Source organism: Haemaphysalis longicornis, unplaced genomic scaffold (assembly GCF_048455015.1).
Source record: "Haemaphysalis longicornis isolate Haplotype H1 unplaced genomic scaffold, Haemaphysalis longicornis Haplotype H1 scaffold_1, whole genome shotgun sequence".
NCBI classification, from domain to species: domain Eukaryota; kingdom Metazoa; phylum Arthropoda; class Arachnida; order Ixodida; family Ixodidae; genus Haemaphysalis; species Haemaphysalis longicornis.
In genome coordinates, this window is record NW_027526203.1 from 295,276,968 (window position 1) to 295,303,402 (window position 26,435).

A 26,435-nucleotide genomic window follows, 5' to 3' on the forward strand; every position below is an offset into this window, starting at 1 on the left:
AAACGACAAACTGAAAACGTTAGAAGAGGATGTTGAATTTCCCGGGGGAAAGCTGTGGTGGGAAGCGCCACGCGCCTTGCAGCTCAACCAGCCCCGTTCGCAGCGCCTCTGATGCTGATTGTGGCAGGATGCCCCTAGGGATTGGCCAACCAAAGAATCCATCACGAGATAGCTTCGCGTTCAACCACCGTCGTCATCTTCCCGTAGTGGAACCGATGAAGAAGGGGAAGAATACAAAGCTGCGAAGAGGAGGGCGTGTACGTTGCTCTCGCCCCGCCCGCAGCACCTCTGATAATGATTGTGGCAGGATGCCCCTAGGGATTGGCCGACCAAAGAATCCATCACGAGATAGCTTCGCGTTCAACCACCGTCGTCATCTTCCCGTAAGTGTACTGCCGAAGAAGACGAAGGAGAAGGCTAAGCTGCGAAGAGGAGGGCGTGTACGTTGCTCTCAGCCGGTGCACCAACGTCAGTTCAGTTCAGTTCAGTTCAGTTCAGTTTATTCACCAAAATGGATCTAGATGAATATACATGGATTCCTGGGCTAAAAGTTGTATAAACAACTTGACTAGGGTTGTTGACTTGTCAACAACCTTTATCTCACCAACCGTGACGGAGACTCCCGATTCTACCACAGAGACGACAACATCGACAAGAACATGATGGACGAAATTCGGCGCCTCGAGAACCACCGCCTACTCACCGTAACACAACAGTACTTGCGTGACTTTGCCACCGGTGTGGACCCGGACGCGGAATTCCCTCTGGCGCTAGTAAACACCAGATCACTCAACATAACGGCAACACAATGTAACCACACGGAACCGCCACGGTGCTTCGCATCCTCATCAGGGTTCCCCACGGGAAGATGGTGTAATTCTTTTTTCTTTGAACTCAATTACTTAAATGGGTCCTAAAGGTTGAAATTTTTGTCTCGACTAACTACGAGTTTCGAAGCTCTCTCGGCTGTGGTTTGGAGCCCAGCGGTGCCTTGTTTGCAGATAAGTAAATAATTGTTCTTAAGCTTCAAAAACACTGCCTTTAGTCAAAGCGTAAAACAATTCATAAGACGTTTCGCCACCTACTCGGGTGGCATGGTCAGTAACAAACTGGCCCGTAAGGAATAAAAACAACAATTGTTTTACGCTCTGGAGTAAAGCCAGTGTTTTTGAAACTTAGAAATATTGTCCTCTGGTTTTTGTAACATTTTTTTTCGTAAATAATTATTGCAAGCATTTGCCTTCGTCATTTGCCTTCCTTTGTTTCTTTACGCCAATTAGCACGTCCCAAAGCCCCCAGAGCAAGTAGAGACCCTATTTTCGACTTCATTCGATCATCGGCGTCTTCTTAAGAGCTTGTTGTCATCGGCTTCCTTTTTTGTTGCAAAGATTGCAGTTAATAAAAAAATCTGGGTCTTTTTGGCGGCATCTTGGTAAGGGTCTCTCTATAGGTCATCAAGCCCCACCCTGGTAGGCCGCCTTGTTAAGTTGTCCTGGGAGGTACTGTCACCCGGGCGCAGGCATGGTACATCCCCCCGCAATTGGCCATCCAGAAAGTTCACAGCCGACCCGTACCGGGCTGATTGCGCTAATAATATTTGACTTTATCACTGGCTGTTCCATATATATGCGCTAGCGGAACGTACAGTGCGGTCCACTGTAAAAAGGAAAACGGCGAGCGCGCGGCCGCTGTGCTTCGCGAAGCGCTGACGAGAAGTGGCGAGAATCGCCGACAGCGGCACATGCGCACTGACCCTGCTGATCGCAAGCTGAGCGGCGCAGGCCATGAGTTTTATACTAATGTACGCTAGAGGAGACACTGGCGCTGCAATCGTTCAACCACCATGGGGCCATAGCGTTTGTTAGTACGTATACTAGAGAGGAAACTGTGCCTGGTAATCCATGTCGTCGGGGGGGTTTATGGGAAGACCCCACTTTTGGCTTGGGCTTGGCATGACAATTGGATTCTTAAGCTGTTTTGGGGATTTGCTTTCTTCACTATGCATTAACACTTCTACGAGCTACGCGGAAGCCGAAATCCTCCCGGTTCTGTGGCAGCCGTGTTCAGTGAAACTCCAGGCAGGGCAAGGTAAATATAAATGGTAGTGGAGCTTCATGTGAAAAGCGGTCCAAAACATATTGCCAGCGACATCAACATGGGGGGTTATGGGAGTGGCGATTGAAGCGCGACAAGGTAAGGAGGGAACAAACACTAAGGGCCCTATTCTCGACTGCACAAATTGCCGGCATTTCGCCCATGTTTTTTTGCGTAAGCACGACGTAAGCAATCAGTGACGTGCTGCACCTATAGCTATGACGACATGCAGTGTAATTTGACGAGTCACTCATAAAGATCGCAACCAAGGTATCAAATATTATGCAAGAAAGATATAAAAACACTTGGCATGTACTATAAAATTTAAGACGGTAGCTGAGGCTGACAAGAAAAACACATTTCTGGAGGTCAAATTTGGCGCCAACACCACAAGGCGATCGAGTAACGTTGATCCAAAAGCGAGCGAAAGGCGGATGTCGAGCTAAAAAACATTACACAATTTTTTTACCGCATCTATTTATTTCTTTCAATCACTTTTATTAACATAGCTGGGCTCTCTGCTTCAATGCAAGCTTTGTTGCGTTATCACCTTCCCTGCCGCCACCGCCGCCACGCCATCGTCTGCTGCTATGTTACAAGTTTATGGCGTGATCACAGAAAAAGACGGCCGCGACCATCCCTTCTATGACACATAAGAGCAGCGAAGCGCTACGCCTGATAACCGCGGAGCGCACCGATGTCGCCGATTCACTCATTCGTCAAGCTCGACTGCAATCAGCGCTGTAATGAACTGAATAGTCACTTTTCATTGTTATTTTTCTCTTGAGTTCGATCATGTGACCCAACAGCTTACTAGGACAAGTATGGACAAATGCCATGCATTGGGTTCTCTTTGTCATGGAGAGGCTTGTACTGCCCTCTTATGTTGCGGTTACGCCAAACAAATAATTTTTATTTCATTGCCAAACATAAAAGCAAAATACTGCATGTGTTTTGTATGTTCCATGATCGCTGACTTGGAAGCAGTTGAAATCATAATTTGTTTCGGTAGGAAACGTGCTTTAAACAGCGCGCATGCGAAACTGCGCCTTCTGCAAATTGCCGCACATTTCGCGGCGCCGTAAGCCGGGACAATATTTTGCCCTATTTTGTTTGTATTTTGCGACAAAAACAGCCGCCATTTTCAAGCTGTTACGTAGCATTACGTCACTTTTACGCAGGCTGAAGTTGCCAATGCATGACGTAATCGTTCCCGCCAACTGTTTAAATTACGTCACGCCTTCTCAGCCAATCACAGAGGGTGTGTGTATTACAAGCAGTCTTGTTGTTGAATAGCAAAGACAGGCTTACGTTGTCATGTCCGCTGCATTTAGTCTGGTTTTTCATTGCCGGCCAAGAATTATGCGCCTTTAGTAACGAGAAATAAGGCAAACTTTAGAACTAGTGTCCGTAAACGACATGAAACGTCAAAATGACGACAGCACACACAACCGCTTTGTCAACCGGAAGCACGTGACCAAAATTGAAAGCCAATCAGAAAAGACTTCCGGAAAATTGCCTGAATTGCCGGCAATTTGTGCAGTCGAGAATAGGGCCCTAATAACAAAAAAACAAGTTTTATTCAACAATAAAACAATATTTATATTTGACGAACAATATTTAATTCTTACTCACATTTATTTAGGCACAATGGGCAAAGAATTTATGAAAATGTTGTTCATTCTCAAAAACCTTTTTTGTAGCGCCCTCTGAAGAATGGCACATGTCATTGCTCTGTGATGCAGTCCTTGTAGTGTTCGGAAAGGCGCGCCTAAACTTCGTCTGCTAGCAAACGCCCCTCACATGTTTTGGTGGTGGGCATTTGCATTCGTTTTTAAAGACGATAGTCTATCTTGGGCTACTTAAACCCAGAAATTTTGGTCTGTCTGTATGTCTGTATGTCCGTCTGTCTGTCTGTGACTCGATTCAGCCACCCGGCCAAAGCAAAACAATGCCTGCGCAATTGTCTTATATAGTCACAGCTAAATGTGCCCGTCTATGTCCGGTGTAATGTTCATACTTGTCAACATTGTTGAAGAAGAACAAGACATCACGCAAATATGAGACAACAAATCAATACAGAAGTGATATTTGCAGTGTTCCTTTATAAAAAATCAAACATTCTTGACTTTTGCAAAATTAAATACTTCATCAACTGCAGGAAAAGAATTCTTTCCGCCGTCGCCTGCTGTCGCCCGCGCCACTATAGCTTCTGGCGCCATTTTAAGAAATCAACCGGCAACAGTTACGCAAGGTTCCACTAGATAGGTTCCACGTTCTGCTTGCAACGCACGTGGAGTAGGGAAACGCGGTTCTATAAACGTTGAAGTAGGGCGCCTCGGTTAACGCGCGTCTTCGCCGTACGGCAGCGTTCTCATCGAGACACCCGGTTTGGAGCAGAGGAACGCGGGAAGTTTAAAATGATTTAAGCGAACCTTTGGCGGCTTTACCTTGGGAGGAGCGCGACGCAAGAGGAGCAACATGAGAGGTGAACGGGAAAGCGAAGGGAGGCATTTACTTCGCAAAAGCCGATAAAGACTGTCGTCTTTTGACGGCATTTGCAACGAAAGGAGCAGATACGCGGCCAATTTTTTCTTGTTAATTTGGTGCGCACTTAATTCTCGCTCTCCGTGGAGTTGCGAGGTGCGTTCTATCGTTGTTGAACACGTTTAGTACCGTGCCCGGCGGGCACACGGTGTCTTACGGGACAACGCTGACAACGGTTGGAGCGGAGCGCTTTCCTCGGTACCTACGGAAACGATGTCCTGTACAAGGTCGCAACAGCAACTCCCGTACGCCTGGCGTTTCACTGCACATTTTTCCTCTCATTTCCACAGGTAACGCGAAACTATGGCACTGTTAATACGTGCACGGGGGGTTGTGTGAGGGGACGTGGTGGTGCTTCGAAAAAAAAAATGGGTCTAAAGCTTTGTTATATCACAATTATCTCTTGATTTCACCTCAGGTTGGCTCGGATCAAGTGATGTCAATTACTCGAGGACTTCTCAGCGTACTACCACTCGAATTTAAGCGAGTCGCTTTAATTGTCTATCTCAGTGTCTTATCTATTGCATTACAACGCTTGTAGGGCTCGTTGCTTCCCGCACTTGTATGTGCAAGCATTATTTCCGTCACAGTACTGTGTTGTGCTGCTCCGTGCTGCGCTGCTAACAGATCTTTCCTGCTATGTGCTTTTACATACTGCCGTCGCTTTCGTTTGAATTCATCCATTTTTCCTCTCTTTACTTATCTGTTGCGACACTTGCCTAATAATGCAACCAGGAAATTGCAGACGTGAATGCTGAGTGAACTTCTGTAGAAACCCATGTCTACTTGATAAGACGCCGGGACAGCTGCGGTGTGCTCGCTGCACTTTCGTGAATCGGCACTCCTGCGGCCCGGTTTTTTGCGTCAAGATGTAGTACCTAGTTCTTTTCTCTTGTTTCGAAGTAGTTCTGCTGTTGACGCTTTCATTGCTCATAATGCTATGTGTTACGGGTAAGGTCAATTTTTCGGCGCGTAAGAAAAATCATAATGCATGTAGTGCCCACGAACATTTTGTACTTATTGTATACCTGCTGATTTTGTGCAGTGTGGTAAATTTGTTTTATGTTTATCCTGGAATAAAATTCAAATGTCTTGATTATAGCATGACTATGCGTCATTTCTTCTCTTAGAACAGAAGTACACAAACTGAGCAAGCATTATATAACCTTGATCTATACTTAAGGCACGCACGCAACCTGCGTATGTGCAACGCAATTAAACCCAGCAGTGGCGTTGGTAGAAATTGGTATCGGGGTAAGGAGAGGGCACGTTTTTTATATGAAAGGGGGCCCGGGGAGAGTGGTCAAGTGTCATTTTGTGCTCTGTATCCCAAGGCAGAAAAAAAATTCCGGTCAAGGGGGGGAGGGGGGGGGGATACGTTTGCCACCCACTGCGATCAAAATAAACAACTGATTGCTTTTATACCGCAGTGGAAGGCATGAATACAGAATAAAGGTTCAGAGAAGATGCAAGATGTTTTTATAAACACCGAGGCGAATCATACGACAGTATGCTAAAGTACGTTTCTCTAGTCACGAGTATAAGCTGGCGTTGACTTGAAGCACACACGCCAAGGGCTCGCCAACTTGCGTCAGATGGCAATGACATGAGCCCTCAGTGATCAGAGGCATGCTAAGGATATTTTAAAGTCACATTTTCCCGCTAATGCCACCAAAATGACGTCACTTTCTGACCGGATCTTGCGTCACATCCTGTTTATTTTTTGTTCCGCCGGAAGTGTTCCCTCCTCACACAGATGGCGCTAAGCCCCATGAGCAGCTTAAGAGCCGTAATTTTCTGAACGTATGGGCTTCTATGGAAGCTTCGCTACCAGTTATATTTACCTTGCTCTCACTCCGGCGTATTAGCATAACGACAGCTGGGACCCTATTATCGACTGCACAAATTGCCGGCAATTTTGGCAATTTTCCGGAAGTCTTTTCTGATTGGCTTTCAGTTTTGGTCACGTGCTTCCGGTTGACAAAGCGGTTGTGTGTGTTGTCGTCATTTTGACGTTTCATGTCGTTTCCGGACACCAGTTTTAAAGTTTGCCTTATTTCTCGTTACTTAAGGCGGATAATTCTTGGCGGGCAATGAAAAACCAGACTAAATGCAGCGGACATGACAACGTAAGCCTGTCTTTGCTATTCAACAACAATACTGCTTCTAATACACACCCCCTCTGTGATTTGCTGAGAAGGCGTGACGTAATTTAAATAGTTGGCGGGAACGATTACGTCATGCATTGGCAACTTCAGCCTGCGTAAACGTGACGCAATGCTACGTAACAGCTTGAAAATGGCGGCTGTTTTTGTCGCAAAATACAAGCAAAATAAGGCAAAAAATTGCCCCAGCTTACGGCGCCTCGAAATGTGCGGCAATTTGCAGCAGGCGCAGTTTCGCATGCACGCTGTTCAAAGAGTGTTTCCTACCGAAACAAATTATAGTTTTAACTGCTTCCAAGTCAGCCATCATGGAGCATACAAATAACGTGCAGCATTTTGCTTTTATGTTTGGCAATAAAATAAAAATTATTTGTTTGGCGTAACCGCAACATAAGAGGGCAGTACAAGCCTCTCCATGACAAAGAGAACCCAATGCTTGGCAATTGTCCATACTCGTCCTAGTAAGCTGTTGGGTCGCATGATCGAACTCAAGAGAAAAATAACAAAGAAAAGTGACTATTAGGTTCATTACAGCCCTGATTGAAGTCGAGCTTGACGAATGAGTGAATCGGCGACATCGGTGCGCTCCGCGGTTGTCAGGCGTAGCGCTTCGCTGCTCTTATGTGTCATAGAAGGGATGGTCGCGGCCGTCTTTTTCTGTGATCACGCCATAAACTTGTAACATAGCAGCAGACGATGGCGTGGCGGCGGTGGCGGCAGGGAAGGTGATAACGCAACAAAGCTTGCATTGAAGCAGAGAGCCCAGCTATGTTCCTAAAAGCAATTGAAAGAAATAAATAGATACGGTAAAAAAATTGTGTGATGTTCTTTAGCTCGACATCCGCCTTTCGCTCGCTTTTGGATCAACGTTACTCGATCGCCCTGTGGTGTTGGCGCCAAATTTGACCTCCAGAAATGTGTTTTTTTTTCAGCCTCAGCTACCGTCTTAATTTTTATAGTACATGCCAAGTGTTTTTATATATTTCTTGCACAATATTTGATACCTTGGTAGCGATCTTTATGAGTGACTCGTCAAATTACACTGCATGTCGTCATAGTTATAGGGGCAGCACGTCACTGATTGCTTACGTCGTGCTTACGCAAAAAAACATGGGCGAAATGCCGGCAATTTGTGCAGTCGAGAATAGAGCCCTAGGACCCTAGGTCCCGTAGACTCGTGATTTTTTAACTTGGCTTAACATGAGACTTGGCGGTTGTTATGTGCACTTGGCTTCGAAATTTTCTGCTCCATAAGTTTCGGTTTCGACGTCGAAAACGTCGAGGGCTCGTTCCGGGGCAGAATTGCTGTTAGCGCCCGATTCCAGTGGCTGCAATTATCAAATACTACTCGGCTGGAATGAAGTGGATGTGGAAAGCAGTAGCATCGTTGTGTAGCCGCTACTCGGGAACTAGTCTAGTTCTACGGCATTTCTGAAAACGGACGCGAATTCCGAATTCCGCACAGGGTACAGGGTACAGGGTAGACGTTATGAGCACGCTGTTCCATCCTATATTTCCCGTTTATGACGACGCTTGCGAGAACAACGCGAGCGCGGTAGCGCCTCAGCCAAATAAAAAACATTTACCAGCAGTAAGTATATGAGTACAGCCGTCCAATTTTTCTTCACAAAACAATATCGCGGGAGCTTCGCCCGGCCCTTACATCACCAACAAGTTGATTGTGGACAGCACCTTATCACGGTAGAAAGTGGCGAAACAAGCGAGGGTAAGTCGCATGCACAGAGCGATTCCGCCAATGCTACCGTCATCAGCTAGGCTGCCCATTTCCGCCGGTAATCAGCTGCCTGTAATTACTGGCGTGAACAAGGCGCGCGCACAACCGCTGTTACCGCCCGTGATCATGCAAACTTGTGGAATACAGTACTACAGTGAACTAGAATACTTATTCACTGTAACAGTGCAGCCGCCCTGCTTCAACCGCATGCCATCCCCGACTCGCACGCAAAGGAACAAACGCTTTGTCGCCTAATCGGCCTAATCGTCGGCTCCGGCTCCACTAAGCTCAGCCGTGTATACCTTTACAAATATCTTCCCTTCTGATATAAGAATTATTCTAAACCTCAGTATAAAATTAACACGAAGAACAATTTGTTTTCACGATTAATAATTTATACACTATCAACAGTAGTTATAGCTTTTGTATTAAAAAAAAAGTACTTTCAGTCGGGTCAAGATAACGGCTGGGTCAAGCCAAGCTCGAAAATCACGCATCCTCCACTTATGGCCGCCTCCTGCAGGGTTGTAGCCGCCAATCGGCGCTCGCATAGACACTAGCGACAGCATCCCCTCTAGCATACATTATAGTATGAAACTCTATAGATATGGGCGCAGCGGAGTGCCGTGGCCATAGAGTTTCTTAGTAAGTACACTAAAGAGGAAACTGCATGCACCTGGGAATCCATGTCGTCGTGGAGCTTATGGGAAGACTTGGCTTGGCTTGGCTTGGGTTATGGCTTGGGCTTGACACGACAATTGGATTCTTAAGCGGTTTTGGGGTTTTGCGTTCTTCACTATGCCCACTTCACACGTCTGCGAGCTACGAGAGCCGAAATCGACCCTGGGGCCCTATTCTCGACTGCACAAATTGCCGGCAATTCGCCCATGTTTTTTTGCGTAAGCACGACGTAAGCAATCAGTGACGTGCTGCACCTATAGCTATGACGACATGCAGTGTAATTTGACGAGTCACTCATAAAGATCGCTACCAAGGTATCAAATATTGTGCAAGAAAGATATAAAAAGACTTGGCATGTACTATAAAAATTAAGACGGTAGCTGAGGCTGACACGAAAAACACATTTCTGGAGGTCAAATTTGGCGCCAACACCACAAGGCGATCGAGTAACGTTGATCCAAAAGCGAGCGAAAGGCGGATGTCAAGCTAAAGAACATCACACAATTTTTGTTACCGTATCTATTTATTTCTTTCAATCGCTTTTAATAACATAGCTGGGCTCTCTGCTTCAATGCAAGCTTTGTTACGTTATCACCTTCCCTGCCGCCACCGCCGCCACGCCATCGTCTGCTGCTATGTTACAAGTTCACAGAAAAAGACGGCATCGTCTGCTGCGTGATCACAGAAAAAGACGGCCGCGACCATCGCTTCTATGACACATACGAGCAGCGAAGAGCTACGCCTGATAACCGCGGAGCGCACCGATGTCGCCGATTCACTCATTCGTCAAGCTCGACTGCAATCAGCGCTGTAATGAAACAAATAGTCACTTTTCTTTGTTATTTTTCTCTTGAGTTCGATCATGTGACCCAACAGCTTACTAGGACGAATATGGACAAATGCCATGCATTGGGTTCTCTTTGGCGTCGAGAGGCTTGTACTGCCCTCTTATGCTGCGGTTACACCAAACAATTAATTTTTATTTTATTGCCAAACATAAAAGCAAAATACTGCACGTTATTTGTATGCTCCATGATCGCTGACTTGGAAGCCGTTGAAACTATAATTTGTTTCGGTAGGAAACATGATTTAAACAGCACGCATGCGAAACTGCGCCTGCTGCAAATTGCCGCACATTTCGCGGCGCCGTAAGCCGGGGCAATTTTTTGCCCTATTTTGCTTGTATTTTGCGACAAAAACAGCCGCCATTTTCAAGCTGTTACGTAGCATTACGTCACTCTTACGCAGGCTGAAGTTGCCAATGGATGACGTAATCATTCCCGCCAACTGTTTAAATTACGTCACGCCTTCTCAGCCAATCACAGAGGGGGTGTGTATTACAAGCAGTATTGTTGTTGAATAGCAAATACAGGCTTACGTTGTCATGTCCGCTGCATTTAGTCTGGTTTTTCATTTCCGGGCAAGAATTATGCGCCTTTAGTAACGAGAAATAAGGCAAACTTTAGAACTGGTGTCCGTAAACGACACGAAACGTCAAAATGACGACAGCACACACAACCGCTTTGTCAACTGGAAGCACGTGACCAAAATTGAAACCCAATCAGAAAAGACTTCCGGCAAATTGCCAGAATTGCCGGCAATTTGTGCAGTCGAGAATAGGGCCCCTGTTCTGTGGTAGCAGTGAGCCGTGGCAACTTCGTATTCGGTGAAAGAGCAGGCAGTGCGTCATCGTATACTTAACTTTGGTCATGCCGGAGTGAAGGAACGTATGACTGGGTCGGTAATAATACCGCCGCAAAACTAACTTGTAGCTGATGAAAAAAAAAAACACCAAAACCAAACGTACTTCGACGAAGACAAGATACGACAGATACGGGCGCCTGCATTTGTCTTATGTTGTCTTCGCCCACGACTATTTAACGGCACGTTTCTTTTTTCTTTAAGTATGAACCAGCTCGCTCAGCATCAAGTTTTGCTCTAGCTGACAAGTCGGTGCACCGATTGACCACGAAGCTGACGTTTTCATAGGCGCGCTCAAAAACATTTCCAAGCTCTTCAAACAACCTATTACTTGAAATAATGATAAAATTAACAAAATAACAGTCTTAAATGAGTTTCCCCCCGCATATTGACATTGTTGTTGACTACCAGTTCGGCCTGCAGAATAGTAGGCAGAAGCGTCCCGGCAAAAAATACGCTTTACTTCCTTTTTTTTAAAACCAGTCTGCTTTATTTTTCACTTATCATAATAACACACCGTTCGTTGCGTTTTTGTGGGACTGTGTTCGAATATACGGCGACTAAAACGTTTCAATCCAAACCAATGACAAAGCTAAGGCGAGCGTAAGATATAATGGCGGCCCATGACGACACAAACGGCCTCGATATGAGCCACATAGACGCTAGCGCCAGATTCCTCTATAGTGTATATACAGTCGATCCCGGATATATCGAACCCAGATATATCGAATTGTTGCATATATTGAACAGTCCAAACATCCCTTGGAAATACAATGTAAAAGAAAATATTTTATATACCGAATTATCGATATATCGAACTATTTCGCGATCCCCTTGCAGTTCGGTATATCCGGGATCGACTGTAGTGAGAAACTCTATGGCCGTGGCCACGGCCGGGGCTGACGACTGGGCGGCTTCTCCCGCCTCATGCGGTCAGCGCGCATGTGCCGCCTGTCTCCGATTCTCGCCACGTCTCGGCGGCGGCGCTTCGCGGAGCGCAGCGTCCACGCGCTCGCCGTTTCCCTTTCGCAGTGGACCGCACTGTACAGTCGTCAAAACTGTTAACAACAACAAAACACGAGGTGCCATCCTACGCACAGAGTGGCAGCTCAGGATAGCTACAGCTGCATCATTGGCGCCTGGTTATCAGCACTCACGATGCTGCTGTACTGCACTCGGGTGCATCAGCGCATGCGCACAGCCTGGCTTAGCAGCCCGAGCGCTATCGTAAGCTGCCGCTCTGTCTGTGCATACGCTGGCACCTCGTTCTTTGTTGTTGTTAACAGTTTTGACGACTGTACGTACGGTAGGCTTTTGCATTCATCCACATGCACCAACTTACTGCAGTTGAACCGCAAGGTGAAACATTTCAACGTAAAGGGAAATTGAACAAAACCCCCGCATGTGGTGAGGTTTGTGTCTTTTAACAAACACATCCTCAGCAAAAGTTCTCGCATACATTTATTTTGCGTTAGACGTCACTGCTATAGTGTCTGTTTGAGAAAAACGCCTGGACAAGCTCTACCAATCCGGTTTCACCATGGGTTCTAGATTTGTCATCTCAAAAATTGTATGGTTAAGGAAGCGTATCAGACGTTCTGTTTTCAAGATATTGCCATTTTCTGTGTTATCAAGCAACTGCTACTGCGGCGAGTGGTTGTTTTCCCAACAGCGTTTTATACCGATTTAGGCCAACTTGCTACTAATATTTTAGTGCCCCTTTAATGTCGTTTACATGGGCTTCCCAGAAAATCTAGAGTCAACCTGAGAATGCTTTCACCTTTTCTTTACTCTTTGAGTACTGGCCATTTTGTGTGTCATCCTTCTGCCACATTGTGTGATATCTCTTAGCCCCGCCATCAGATTTTCAAAGTACCCAGTTAACTCATGTTTCCTCAATAAAACAAGTCCGAAAGAGCGAATGCCTTTTTTATAGTTGCAAGACTGTATTTATTGACTAATTTAACAACAAAGAAACCTTTCTGAACATTTGAATGCGTAAGCATTCTATGGCAGCTTTCCCCGGGTAATCGTGCGCCCGTTCGTAAAGTAACGCGCTGCGACCGAGAGGGGTACATGAGGCCTCATGTAGGTAGTAATGACAATGCTTTATGACATGCATAACTACAGAGACTTATGATACGATTATTCAGCACTACGTCGCCTCTACTTAAGGGGCCGTGTAGACAAAAGACAAGTTTGACTTATTCGAAATATTTGGTTTTTATAGTGCCTCCAGCGCTTGTCTGGCAGCAAACGATGCTTTATTCACTCAGAAATTAATCAATTTAAGTTAAAATTTCGATTCTCCCGCCAGATCGTGTGTTTCGGGACGTCTGCTATGACGTAATCAGGACAGGTCTTCAAGAGAACGTTACTGCGCTGTTTAGTCTGCATCAGATTGCGGAACGCCTTGTTTAGCATCAACCCTCCTAGATGGCGCCACCATACAGCGGTACGCTGTCCGCCGTTGCTTTGCTTATAACCGCATAGAGTTTCTTAGTAAATATACTAGAGAGGAAACTGCACCTGGGAATCCATGTCGTCGTGGGGGGTTATGGGAAGACAACATCTTCTGGCTTGTATCTGGCATGACTATTGAATTCTTAGGCGGTTTGGGAAATTTGCTTTCTTCGCTATTCATTAACACGTCTACGAGGTACCAGGTAGTAGAAATCATCCTTGTTCTATGATAGCCGTGAGCCGTGGAAACTGCGTGTTCGGTGGAAGAGAGGCAGTGCGTGATCGTACCTAATGTTGGTCATGCCTGAGTCGAATGAACATATGACTGAGAGGGTTATATGCCGCCGTGAAAGTTGTAGTTGACGAAAAAAAAAGGAAACCAAACGTACTTCGACGAAGACAAGATATGGCAGATACGGGCGCTTGTGTCCGTCCTATCTTATCTTCGCACGCGACTGTTTAACGCCACGTTTTCTTTTTTCTTTAAGTGTGCACCAACTCTCTCGGCGACAGGTTTTGTTAAACTGTTATGGTCGGCGCAGTGGTCCAACACGAAGGGGACATTTTCAGCATAGAGTTTCTTGCAATATACACCAAAGAGGAATCTGGCGCTAGCGTCTATGCGGCTCATATAAAGGTGGTGTGTGCCGTCATGGACCTCCATTATTCCATGCGGACGCCCTATTTCCGTTGTTGGCTTGGATAGAAGCGTTTTAGTGGCTGTATGTTCGAACACAGTGCCACAAAAATGCAATGAATTGTGGGTGATTATATACGTGGAAAATAAAACAGGCTGTTTTAAAGCTAAAAAAATTCCCCCGCATTTCCCCGAAGGGGAGTATGAGGAAGTGCGAAGCACGGGGTGATGCTATGAGGGGGAGTTTGTTGAAGTTTGGTGGCATTTTGTCCGTTAGTTACATTAACACCCCCTCGTGATCACGTTCGGCTTAACACGCCTCGTTTGTCCCTCTGCGGAAATCTTGGTGAATTAACGTGTATGTTCGAGAGATGTTCGAGAGGGAATGTAATCACGCACACACACACACACACGCAAAGTAAAGTGAAACGACAGTATTTATTTCAGCACTTGTTTGTGTTGTCGTTGTATGCGATGGTCATTACGACCGCCTTGTGGTCGCTAAAGTGGACCGTTAAGGGTTGTTGCAGGACAGCCCTTACATTACAGTTCTTAGCAAAGGCCAGGTCTATATACCCGCCGTTGACGGTGGTCGGAGACTCCAACGGTAGGCACGTCATGGAGTGATTGTCGAGCATGTAGTCCACCAACCACTCGCCGCCAACGCACGCCGCTGACGACGTAGTTTGAATGCGTTAAAGATATAAGGCGCATTACTAACACTGATATCAGCGTCGCGTCCGTGGCTTTGATCAATTGTCTCTGGTCGAGTACAGAGCCGACAGTCTGTCGACCAAGCTATAAACAGACCCCGATCTTTCATCCAAGTTTTAACAGGGAGCGTGCCAGTGTGTAATTTGAAGAAAAATGTTTTAACACCTGGTGGAACACACATTTTACACACTCTATTGAGGACATCCTGGTACGGACACTGTAGGTACAGAACACGATATAAAGGTGTGGGAAAAAGCCCAGAAACCAGGGCATCAGAAATAGACTCGCGCATAGCAGTAAATATGTACTCAAGGCTAAACCGAGCCTGTAAGAAGCGAATTGTGTCAACCACTTCTTTGAGGAAACCTCGCGGGCTTCGGGCTGCGTCCACAGACAGCGAAGACACCACAATATCTGGGAGAAAATGTGGAAGACGTATTTGCAGTACAGCTTTCAAAAAAGGATGTTGAACCTCTCGAAAGTAGAATAAACGAGAAAGAAGCTGCCAAAGAAACAGATGAACAAGCCCCAGTCCCCCTCGCACAACCGGAAGAAAAAGGTTATTTCGACGCATTGGCTCACTGCGCGAACACCAAATGAAGGTTGCAAAAATCCGGTGAAAAGCCTGGATCTTGAGTCGTGAGCAATGTAACACCTGTAGGACATAAAGAAGTCGGGTCACAAGGAACGTGTTACACGCCCGAGCACGAGAAAAGATGGACAGCTACCGTCCCCGCCAGTCATTCACTTGGCGCTGTAGCTTCACCGCCTGCTCCGACCAATGCGAGTCAGTATTGCGAAACTGCGAGAGGGGTACTCCTAAATAAGTTAGGTCTCTATTCCAATTGATTCCGGCGAAACAATCGGGTGTGGTTCCCCATCCTCCTAACCAAAATCCGCAGCTTTTCTCGAAATTCAGGGCCGCACCTGAAACCTCGCAAAATTCTGATCACTGCTTTGTAGACTGCAGAGATGCTGTCTTTTTCTGGGACATTCTACAGCGAACGCTCAAAAAAGACATGGATATTACGCCTTTCTCTATCCGATTTTTGCCATTCGACTATCCTGGTGAGCCACCTTATGACATGTTCGTGTTGATTGGTTTGTACAGTCTGTGGCGATGCCGCTTATGTGATAGGCATGCTGAGCCACCAAGATCAACTAAGTCTTATTTCCGAGAAACTGTGGCATTTGTACATAGTGTGTATAGTTCGCTTGACCAACCACCTGACTGGTTCCCTCTTTTGAACGCTTGTGTGTGTTTGCCTGAATTTTGATGTATATTTGCTTCTCATAACTTCAGGGTATTCTTTTGTTTGCTTGTATTCGTCGTACTGCAACGTCCGAGCGTATTTTCCCATGTAATAAAGAAAAAAAAAAGCGTCCGTGGCTTAGTCGGTAGAGCGTCGTGCTGCGGCCGCAAAGTCCTCGGATCGAAACCTGGCGCCGGATGCTGTTTTTTTTTTTTATATAGTGTAGTGGCCTGGCTGGCGCGCCGAGAGAGGGTGTTGCGAGCTGGAGAGTAGTAAAGGGGCTTTAGGAGAGTAGGCGAGGGGGGAGAGGAGGCGCTATGCGAGCGCCCTCACGCGTCGGAAATCCGGCGCCGTTGCTAGGCACGGTAGCTAGCTCCGTTGCTAGGCTGCGGACGGAGGACGGCGGTGGAAGCAGGAGTAGGCCCGACTAAGAAGTGCTTCGCACTTAAAAGGACGTAAAGCGTATTTTTGCAGACCTGTTGTGCCTACTATTCTGCAGACCAAGCTGGTGGTTAACAACAATGTTAATATTTGGGGGGAAACTCGTTAGACACTCTTAATTTATTATTTTACCATTAATTCAATTATAAGTTGTTTGAAGAACTTGGAAATGTTTTCGAGCGTGCCTACGAAAACGCCGCCTTCGTAGTGAACCGGTGCACCGACCGCCAGCTACAGTTTAACAAAACCTGTTGTGTTGCTGAGCGAGCTGCTTCACACTTGAAGAAAAAATTCACCCCACCTCCCCGAAGGGAATCGTGAGGAAATGCGAATGCATTTCTTTTGCGCGAGAGTGCGCGGAATTTATAACTAATGAAGAGACGGTGATTTGTAGCGTAACCATTTATTTAACACCTGTTTGTGTTGTCGTTGTACTTGACGGCCACGATCACTGCCTTGTGGTCGGTAAAGTGCACAGTCAAAGGGTCTTTGAGAAGCATGCGGGCGTGGGAGAGTGGGGCGAGCGTCGAGAGGAGAAGCACCGAAGCACCGCGCCTACCCTCGCCTACACTCTCCGGCGAGCTCCCGCGATGCGAGCGCCCTCACACGCCCGAGCGCGCTCCTCCTCTCCACTCGCCGCTGATCCGCCCACACCACCTGCTCCGGTTGCTAGGGGAGAGGAGGAGTGCGTGCGCTCGCAGCTGTTGCTGGGGGAGAGGGGGTGAGAGCGGAGAGATAACACCTGCGGGTGCGTGGACGCCGCACGGCGCCTGACATGGCTCGACTAAGAAATACATTCGCATTTAAAAAGAAAACATGGCAGTAAACAGTCGTGGACGGAAACAAGATAGGACGGGAACAGGTGCCCGTATCTGTCGTATCTTGCCTTCTTGGAAGTACGTTGAGTCTCTTTTTTTTTGTTAGCTACAACTTTTGCGGCGGCGTATAACCCGCTCAGTCATACGTTTCTTGGACTCCGGTAGGAGCAACGTTAGGTACGACCACGCACTGCCTGCTTTTTCGCCGAACACGAAGTTGTTACGGCTCACGGCTACCGCAGAACAGGGAGGCTTTCGGCTACCTCGTAGCTCGTACACGTTTTAACGCATAGTGAAAAAAGCAAATCCCCAAAACCCCTAAAGAATCAAATTGCCATGTCAATCCCAAGCCAGAGGCAGGGGTCCTCCCTTACACCCCCTGACGACATGGGTGCACTTTCCTCTCTACTTTAACTACTAAGAAACTCTATATGGTTTTTATAAGCACGCTCAAAAACATTTCCAAGCTTTTAAAACAACTTATTATTTGTAATAATGGTAAACTTAATAAAATAAGAGTCTTCTAACGAGTTTCCCCCAAAACATTAACATTGTTGTTAGCTACCAGCTTGGCCTGCAGAATAGTATAGGCACAACCGTTCCGGCAAAAATGCGCTTATACTTAATTTTTTCTTAGCTTTAAAACAAGCTGTTTTATTTGCCACTTATATAATAACACACCATTCTTTGCGATTTTGTGGCACTATGTTCGAATATACGGCCACTAAAACGCTTCAATCCAAGCCAACGATGAAACTAAGGCGAGCGCACGATATAATGGCGGCCCATAACGACACAGCCGGCCTTGATATAAGCCGCATAGACACCAGCGCCAGATTCCTCTCTAGTGTATATACTAAGAAACTTTATGTATGACCGTTGACCGTATTTGCACCTGGCTTGTTTTTGTTGCGGTAGGCAGTAATAGTTTCGTGAAACATGGGCTATGCTCGACAAACAGGGTCACGCAAGACAATGTCGCTCACGCCAATCGGCCAGTGTTGTTTGAGACAACCCTAAAGCGCCGGACTGCTGTGCAGCTATAACAAGCATAGTGCGCGCAGTACCAACAGCAGTATGCACTGGTACTTCTATGTTTACATGTACTTTCGTAAATTCCGTTGTTTACCTCACCATTCTTACTGCAATAAAATAAATATGGATTAAATTTTCCCGAAAATAGCTCATTCTGCAAACTTATAAACCCTGGCTAACTTTTTTTTTGTCGGCCTCAGCCAATCGCACAGCTGTGCCTATTACGTCATAGATTCATGTGCGGGAAATGAGCTAGTGAGTCGCATAGCCATTCCCTTTTTTTCCCTAATTATATAGCTTATTTGAACGACGTTTGCGTTCAAAGCGGTGTCAGTATGATTCTAACGAGGCAATCTTTCGAAATAACCAAACTTGTGTTTTGTCTGCATGGCCCTTTTAAGAGTGATTAGCAGTAATTATGTAAGTTAATGTGCCTTCGAAGCTGTAAATGATCCCTTAGTTTACCTTGGGGGACTTACGACTGCTCGTGACTACAAAGACTGCCAGGGACTACTATGACTACCCAAGGATAATTAAGGCTAATGTAAGGCATGCAATGTCAATTTTGTGTGAGCAAGACAAATTAAGCCTAATTGAAGTGAATTAACATTATGTGAGAGAGATAATCAATATTAATTATTCAATAAAACATCGCTCGCTTAATTTAATATTCTCAAGCCAAATCAACGATTAGGCAACCAAGTCAGTTATCGCAAATTATGTCTTTAGGGTCTCAATGAGTAATTACAATACTCAGAACACAACACGTTGTCATCAACACATTGACTTCTGTGCGCCATCCAAGAGATAAGGACTTAGCAGAACGGTATACGCGTCTTAGCAAGCCGGCTCTAGTGTGATTCATTCATAGCTCAATCATGCGTTGTACAATTCACAGATGCATTCAGAGTGCTTACGCACTATCGGAGAATTCCTCTTAGGAATTTTCTTAAGACGCATTGATTACTCTCCAACGTATCCAACCTATTAAATCTACGAACCGATTTACGCACCAGTGGGAATGATACAGATCAAATCCCCCTAAAGGGCTTCGCCCCTAAAACACTCCCCGAGGCCGGAATCGAACCTGGGTCCCTCGTCTTATGTAGCCGGCGTCTATCCGATTGCTTCATTTCGACATGGTCGAAGCAAGCGCCAAGCAGCATGTACTGATTCTTGCCGTACACCCCAAACCCAAACGTTAGGCCTACGGAGTGCACACACGAGAGTTGCTGTGGGTGGTCTAGAAGAGTGCGTACCTCCAGAGTAGTACATACTCGTTGTGTGGGATTGGCCACCTGGTGGCTCAGTGGCTAAGGCGTTGCGCTGCTGAGCACGAGGTCGCGGGTTCGATTCCCGGCCGCGGCGGCGGCTTTTCTCATGGAGGCGAAAAGCGAAAACGCCCGTGTGTACGAGATTTCGGCGGACGATAAAGATCCCCAGGTGGTCAAAATTAATCCAGAGCCCTCCACTACAGCGCGCCTTATCGCTGCGTTGCGTCGGCGCGTTAAACCCCACAATCAATCAATCATTGGCCGACCAAAGATCCATCACGAGAAAGCTTCGCGTTCAACCATCGTCGTCCTTAGACGGACGGGTGCAGGATTTTTTACGACCTTACAACCAGGGGATTTCGCCCCCGTCTTTGACATAACAGTTTAGTACGGGCGCTTCCCTCAGCGCCGATCGAGCTCAGCTCGTTAGCGACACGTCCTCTCTAAGACATCTTATGGCTCAGCTTCATCACAATACACTCGATTGACCAATCTATGCATCCAGCAATAAAATATCTGCGAATGACGATGTCCAGTTTATGTTCTCGCGCTATATGGCATCAAATAATGCAAGCAGTGGGTGGTGTTACAGCGCATATCGTATTTCTGATTTGAATGGTACGCACGCTACTATCAAACGCCGAATTCGCTATCTTGGTAGCGTACATTGGTCCCTCACGACGAGTACATTGTGGTGAAGCGAAACCATAGAATTGCCGTAGAGTGTGTGTGTCGGAGGGGGGGGGGCGGGGGGGAGGGGTGTAAAATCCAGTGACTAAACAAAGCGCACGATCTAGCATTTCAGTGACACGATTTGAAATATTTGAAGAATACCTTGATTCTGTCTTTGTCAAGCTGCTTGTAATTGCCCAGCAGGAGGTCGGGCTCCGGCCCCGGTATCCCGTGCCTTCGAAAGAAGGTGTGGTCGTATTTTCTTTTCATAAACCAGAGAATCACTGCCGTGATGAGAACAGCTGCCATCGCTGCCAGCACTGTCCAGGGTGAGGTGTCCATTTGTGTGGCTGCGTATAAGGGACAGTTCTCGGAATATATACCATGCGCATTTAGTTGAGTCTTTATTCAGAGGTTAATATTGCAACAGACGACCTGTTCAATACCTCCACTACTCTATACAACATTCAACCAAAACCTATGAAGTCTCCGTCGAATCCTGGCCTACGGTACTTCGACCGTTATTCTTCATCGCAGTCATTATTATCGTTACCCTATATCAACAACTCGTTGGTGACTACGGTTTGGCAAAACCCATATACTTCCAACTGCTCCATTTTCTGCTTAGATGCGTCCCCAACCGATTTCTTTGCCTGTGTATACTTCTGGTCCTGTTCCTCGGTACTCATTCTGCTACTCGGGGATCCAATCTGTTGCCATTCCTTTGCAGCACATCTCCGGCCATGCACCACCTTCCTCGTTTTATGCGAGCTACGATGTCTTCTAGGGGGATTTGCTCACTAATCCATGAGACTCGTTACCCCTAAGCGGCACACAATTCAGCTCGATTTAGATTGCCTTATTTGTTTCATTTTAAGATACCTAGTAAGTATCCAAGTTTCTTAAATTATCACCGAAGGTACGCATTGGTTGTATATCATTCCTTTCAGCCACAGAAGTAACTAACTGTCCAGTAGCTATAAGAGTTCTCCCTGAGAGCACACCACTTATACATCTGAGTTCTTTCTAGAGGTTTGAACGATCCCTGACAGCTTGCCCAAGACAGTTACCTCCCTTGTCCAGTATTTTGTTTACCTACACTTAAGCGCCACACACTCACACAGAAAAATATATTTTTCCTCACGCAATCGCTCACACTCACGCTCACCAGTCGCCCTCACCACTCGCACTCACTTAACTCACATAATCGGCAGGCTGACCCGACGTCGCCAAGGCCTACGAGAACACGATATTACGCGACTTGTGAACTCTCTAATATATACTCGCGTTCTTTACGCACTGCCGTACGTACGTAAAATTAACGTCATCGCAGCGATCCCAGCTTGAGCGGCTCCTCCGGCCTGCCACCCGCCTGGCTCTAGGGGTACCTAGATATACCCCCCTCGCTAAGTTGGAGGCTGCTCAGCCGTTCGCATCATTGTCAGATCAAGTTGATCTTCATTTGGCGGCACAACACACTCGTCTCCAGCTTACTTGGCATGGGCGTCTTCTCCTATCCTCACTTCATTACGAGGTAGCTTCGTTACCCGAAATTACAGCGACATACCCCCCTTGGTATCCACTCCCTCGCATAAAAGTTCCTACCACCCCAATCAATGTATCCGCAACCTCGCATGCAGGACGTCGTCGAGCTCGAATATGCACTCTTCGCTACCGCTATGGTGATCTAGCAATAGTGACGTACACAGATGCCTCCTTCTCATCCAAAGACGCACGCGGGGTCACAGTAGTTGTTCCTCCTACCCACCCGCCCTTGCAGAAAAGATACTCGGCCGTTCCTTCCGTCCTGTCTCTAGAGGCTCAAGCAATAACTGACGCAATCTTATCGATAGCCACTCCTGGTAACCACGTGATCCTCAGCGACAGTCAGGATGCTCTGCGCTTGTTCCAGGAGCAACAGCTTCCCATCAATATTATGCATGCACTCCACACTCATCTGGCCAAACACACTGGTACTAGCTACGTGCTGGACTGGGTTCCTGGTCACGCAGGCGTTCCGGGCAACGAGCTGGCGCATCAGCTCTCATGTGCTCCGTCCCAACCGGGAGACTCGGAGACGCCCTGGCCAAATCCTTTCCACCCACCCACGCAAGCGCGACAAGCCCGTCTCCATCGACACCAGACTGTGCAACAGTTAATCAGGGATAGGCAGACTCTTCCGTCTCCCTCTCACCTGTTACCCCGGGCAGATATCTTGTCTTATCCGGCAAGCGCAAACGGACAGCCTTCCAACTCCGCACATACTGCATCGACTACAAGGCCATCGCAGCCCTGCGCGGTGCTCCAAGTGCTCTGGCTTTCCCAATACGCCGCATGTTCTTTGGGACTGTTCTGGTTCGCAACCATCACTCGCAATTCATCTTAAATCCCTTACACCTCCTCCCTCTTCTCTCCAAGACTGGCTCGCACCACCGGAGGGAACAGACCGAGTGGCCTGGTGGCGAGCTTTGGTGGCTCACGTTCGTCAGGTTCTCCCGTCTGTATAGATAATTTTGTTCCTTTCAGAACCCCGGACTTTGGGGGTCTTTTTCTTTGTTTTTTGTGTGTCAATAAAGTTTACCAACAACAACAACAACTCACGCTCACTACGCGCCATCCACCCCTCGCACCCACTCGCGCTCATACTCACCACTCGCTGTGACCACTCGCACTCACTTGCGCTCACGCTCACCGCTCGTCGTCACCCCCCGCACTCACTCGCGCTCACTCTCACCACTCCCCATCATCCCTTGCCCTCCCTCACGCTCACCATTCGCCGTCACCACTCGCACTCACCCGCGCTCGCGCTCATTACTCGTGGCCTCCCCTCGCACGCGAGTGTGTGCAGCAGACCCTCCATTAGTCATGAAACCGAACAGTATTAGTTCATTGCGGTGACATAAGGCCACCCAAATTATGTTCCTAAATGAACACGCCACCACAGAATTAATTCTAGGTTGTCCCATACCAGAAGCTCAGTTACGGCATATTTCCGAAGCTAAAAGCAGAGTCCTTCAATGCTTTTCTGGTCATGAAACTTCGCCGTCACGCTATGGGAGAGCTTTGTTCGCTGCCACGCCGCGGCGCTGGTGTTGATCGGGGGGCAGCCGGGGGCGTGGTTAGAGCGCGTTTGGCAAAGAACAAACCACGGAGTAAGATAAAATGGACGCTCGCCACCTTATCAGCAGTGCGCTTTCCCTTTACGTGTCGTGGGCCGCTCAAATGAACGTATCATTTTGTGAGTGGCGAAAAAATTTGGTGCGAACGGGCATGCTGCTACTGCGTTTCTGCCTGCCGGTATGGCTGCAGAGCAGCGGCGGCCACCCGATGCCCTCCTATCTGCGGTTGCGCCCCTCGCGGTAGCCTTTGTCCCCGTACGAAACTTGGCCGGGAGTTTCATGACCAGAGAAGCATTGAAGGACTCTGCTAAAAGCAAGCCCGCCTTGAACAACCATCACAGCGAGCGGCTCCTGTGACAAAGAGCGAACAGCGAGTATACAAGCGCAATAGTGGCGCTCACCGCGCTAAGCCCCGCTAATGGCGCGAGTAGCGCGAGTGCACTAGCGAGTGGTGAGCGGGGCTCCCCGCGAGTTCCTCTCGCAGTCGTGAGTGGTCAGTGGGGCTCGATGCGAGTGGCGCTCTCACTCGCGAGTGGTGAGCGGGGCTCACTGTGCGTGGGGCTCGCATTCACTCACACTCACACTCGCCAGTCCAAAGCGATGGCGCGGCTCACTCACCACTCACTCATGAGTGGTGAGAGGGGGCGTGTGAGTGCACTCGTGAGTGAGCCTGCCGACCTATGGTGTCAGCACTCGGTGGTTTATTAATTATTTTAGACTTCCTCCACATTTTCTTTTGAAGCACCGCTAAGCTTCCTTTAAAAAGGTCCTTAACTTTTGCTTTCACATTTTTACTGGGCTCATCTCATCCAGTGTTCCCGATTTACTACTCGTATGCCTAATGCAACCCGCATCGGGTTTCTGAAAAACTTTATCATATAGACGGGCTGTGAACAATTTAATAGACATCGAATCAGTTTCGTGATGCTCTTACTGATAAGGAACATATGACGATTGCTGCGAAATATCATTTTGCGAGTACGTTATTTCTACGCGTCCTCAAAGAGAAGCAAGTTATTGGCTTCTCAGTGCTTCCCCGAGCGCAGAGATTTCCAAAAGGCGTTTTGGTAATTGCTGTAAGTCCTGTACAGACGTTTGTTAAATTCTGCAGAATTTTCAGTTATTTGGTCATTGACATGAACGTGATCCATTGTCGAGTTGACATTCTTCGAGTTCCCTGAACCTTTTGCCAGAAACGCTGAAAACTTTGTAGATTTCATTATTCTTCATGATCTATCTCAAATGGTCAAGCAACCGACACGCATTCATGGTGATACCCGGTCAACATTAAATTTGTATCTTATTAGCAGTAGCGTTTGTAACCGCGATTCTCAAGTACACGTACTTGATGGCATATCAGATCACGCTATGGTTGCCCTCTCAATATCTTGGAGTTCGGCCCGTAAAGTCAGTAAAGAAAAACGCGTAATGCCTGTGTTCTCGAGAGCTGATGATGTTAGCATAATAGATCGTCTTGACGGCTTATTTTCAGACTTTTTCTCCCTTTCTGTGTCCAGATCTTGCACTGTCAATGACTTATGCTGCTCTTTCAAAACGCTTGTATTGAAATGTGTTGAAGAATTTGTGCAAAGAAACTAAACGTTGCCCGTAACGGGTATCTGTGGATGACCCGAGATGTATAGTACGTCTTCAGCAAAAAGCAAAGACGATCCAAAAACAGTGTCGGCAACGGCCTTCCCCAGTTAACAGCGATAAGCTCTCCGCAATACGCTTACAGCTTAGTGATAATATCAAAAAAGCCAAGCGGCATTTTTACGACGTGTCAATGAAAAACTTCCTTTTGACATCTCCGGCAAAATTCTGGAGACACTTTGCAGCAAGAAATTTGCGTTCTCCGGTGTAGACATAGACGGACAATGGGAGACAAACAAAAGAGTCATCGCAAAATCATTTAATAATTTTTGTCTCTGTTTTCACCAGTGACAATGGTATTAGACCACAGTTTCGTTATTTTGACGACGTCCCACCGATTTGTGGCGGTTCTGTAAGTCAGGAAGGAGTGCTGCAGCTTCTGCTGGATGTTGGTACAAAGAAACCGCCAGGAATTGACTTTGTACCTAATGCCTTTCTAGTACGATTCACAGACTGGTGCTCCCATCACTTGACTATTATATACAATAAGTCGCTGTCGCAATTTGAGCTTCCTGAGGACGGAAAATTTTCAAAAATTGTCCCAGTACCAAAAACTAACATCAATCGCATTCCACCTTACAGACCAATTTCGTTATTATGCACTAGCGCGAAAATTCTCGAGCCCATAATCTTTAAACATTTATCACAATTCTTGGAAGAATACAACCTCATCAATTCTTGCCAACACGGTTTCAGGAAGGGGTTATCTACAACAACGCAGCTATAGTCGAAACCAATCATGACTTCGGCGCTAATTTAGATAAGCGAGGCCAAATCATCGTTTTTTTTTTGTTGTTGACTTCGAGAAAGCTTTTGACCACGTGTCGCATCCGACATTACTGTTACTTCAGTCAGTTCTGAAGAACGACGTTGTGCTTGGTTGGATTGAGGCTTAATTTTTTGCCAGGTGCCAAAGCGTCGTTATTGACGGCGAGTATTCAAGCCCAGGGGTAGTTCGTTCCGATATACCGCAGGGGTCCATTCTTGGTCCTCTTTTCTTCTTAATTTATGTCAGTTATATCACGAACGGCATACCGGTTAGAATGAAATTGTTTGCCGATGACTGCGTGTTTTATCAGGAAGTACAAAATTCTGCTGACCAAGCTCTTCTAGATTCGGCACTAGGCAAGCTTCAATCATGGTGCGAAACCTGGCAGATGAAGGTTAATGTGAACAAAACAGTATCTATGAGGATAACGCAAAAGCGGGAACCTTTAATCTTTTCTTATTGTATCGATGGTGACGCTTTAGCATCCGTAAATAACTACAAATACTTAAAAGTAATAATTTCCTCAGATTTGCGATGAAACGATCATGTCACGTACATAAAAAACAAAGCCATGCGCACCTTCGGGTATCTTAGAAGGACATTAAAAATATCTACAAAAGAAATCAAACAGCTAGCCTACAAAACCTATGTCCGACCAATATTA

General features: G+C 46.8%; 1 protein-coding gene across 2 annotated transcripts in view; it reads right to left on the bottom strand.

The window, feature by feature from the left end:
• LOC144148403 (cytochrome P450 3A5-like) overlaps window positions 1-26,435 on the bottom strand; it is a 157,972-nt gene that overhangs the window by 21,959 nt on the left and 109,578 nt on the right. For both annotated transcript variants that reach the window (XM_077679949.1, XM_077679942.1), the window contains exon 2: window positions 20,393-20,580. In XM_077679949.1, the coding sequence (XP_077536075.1) occupies window positions 20,393-20,572 (180 nt within the window). In that variant the 5' untranslated portion in view covers window positions 20,573-20,580. The remainder of the gene's footprint in view (window positions 1-20,392; window positions 20,581-26,435) is intronic.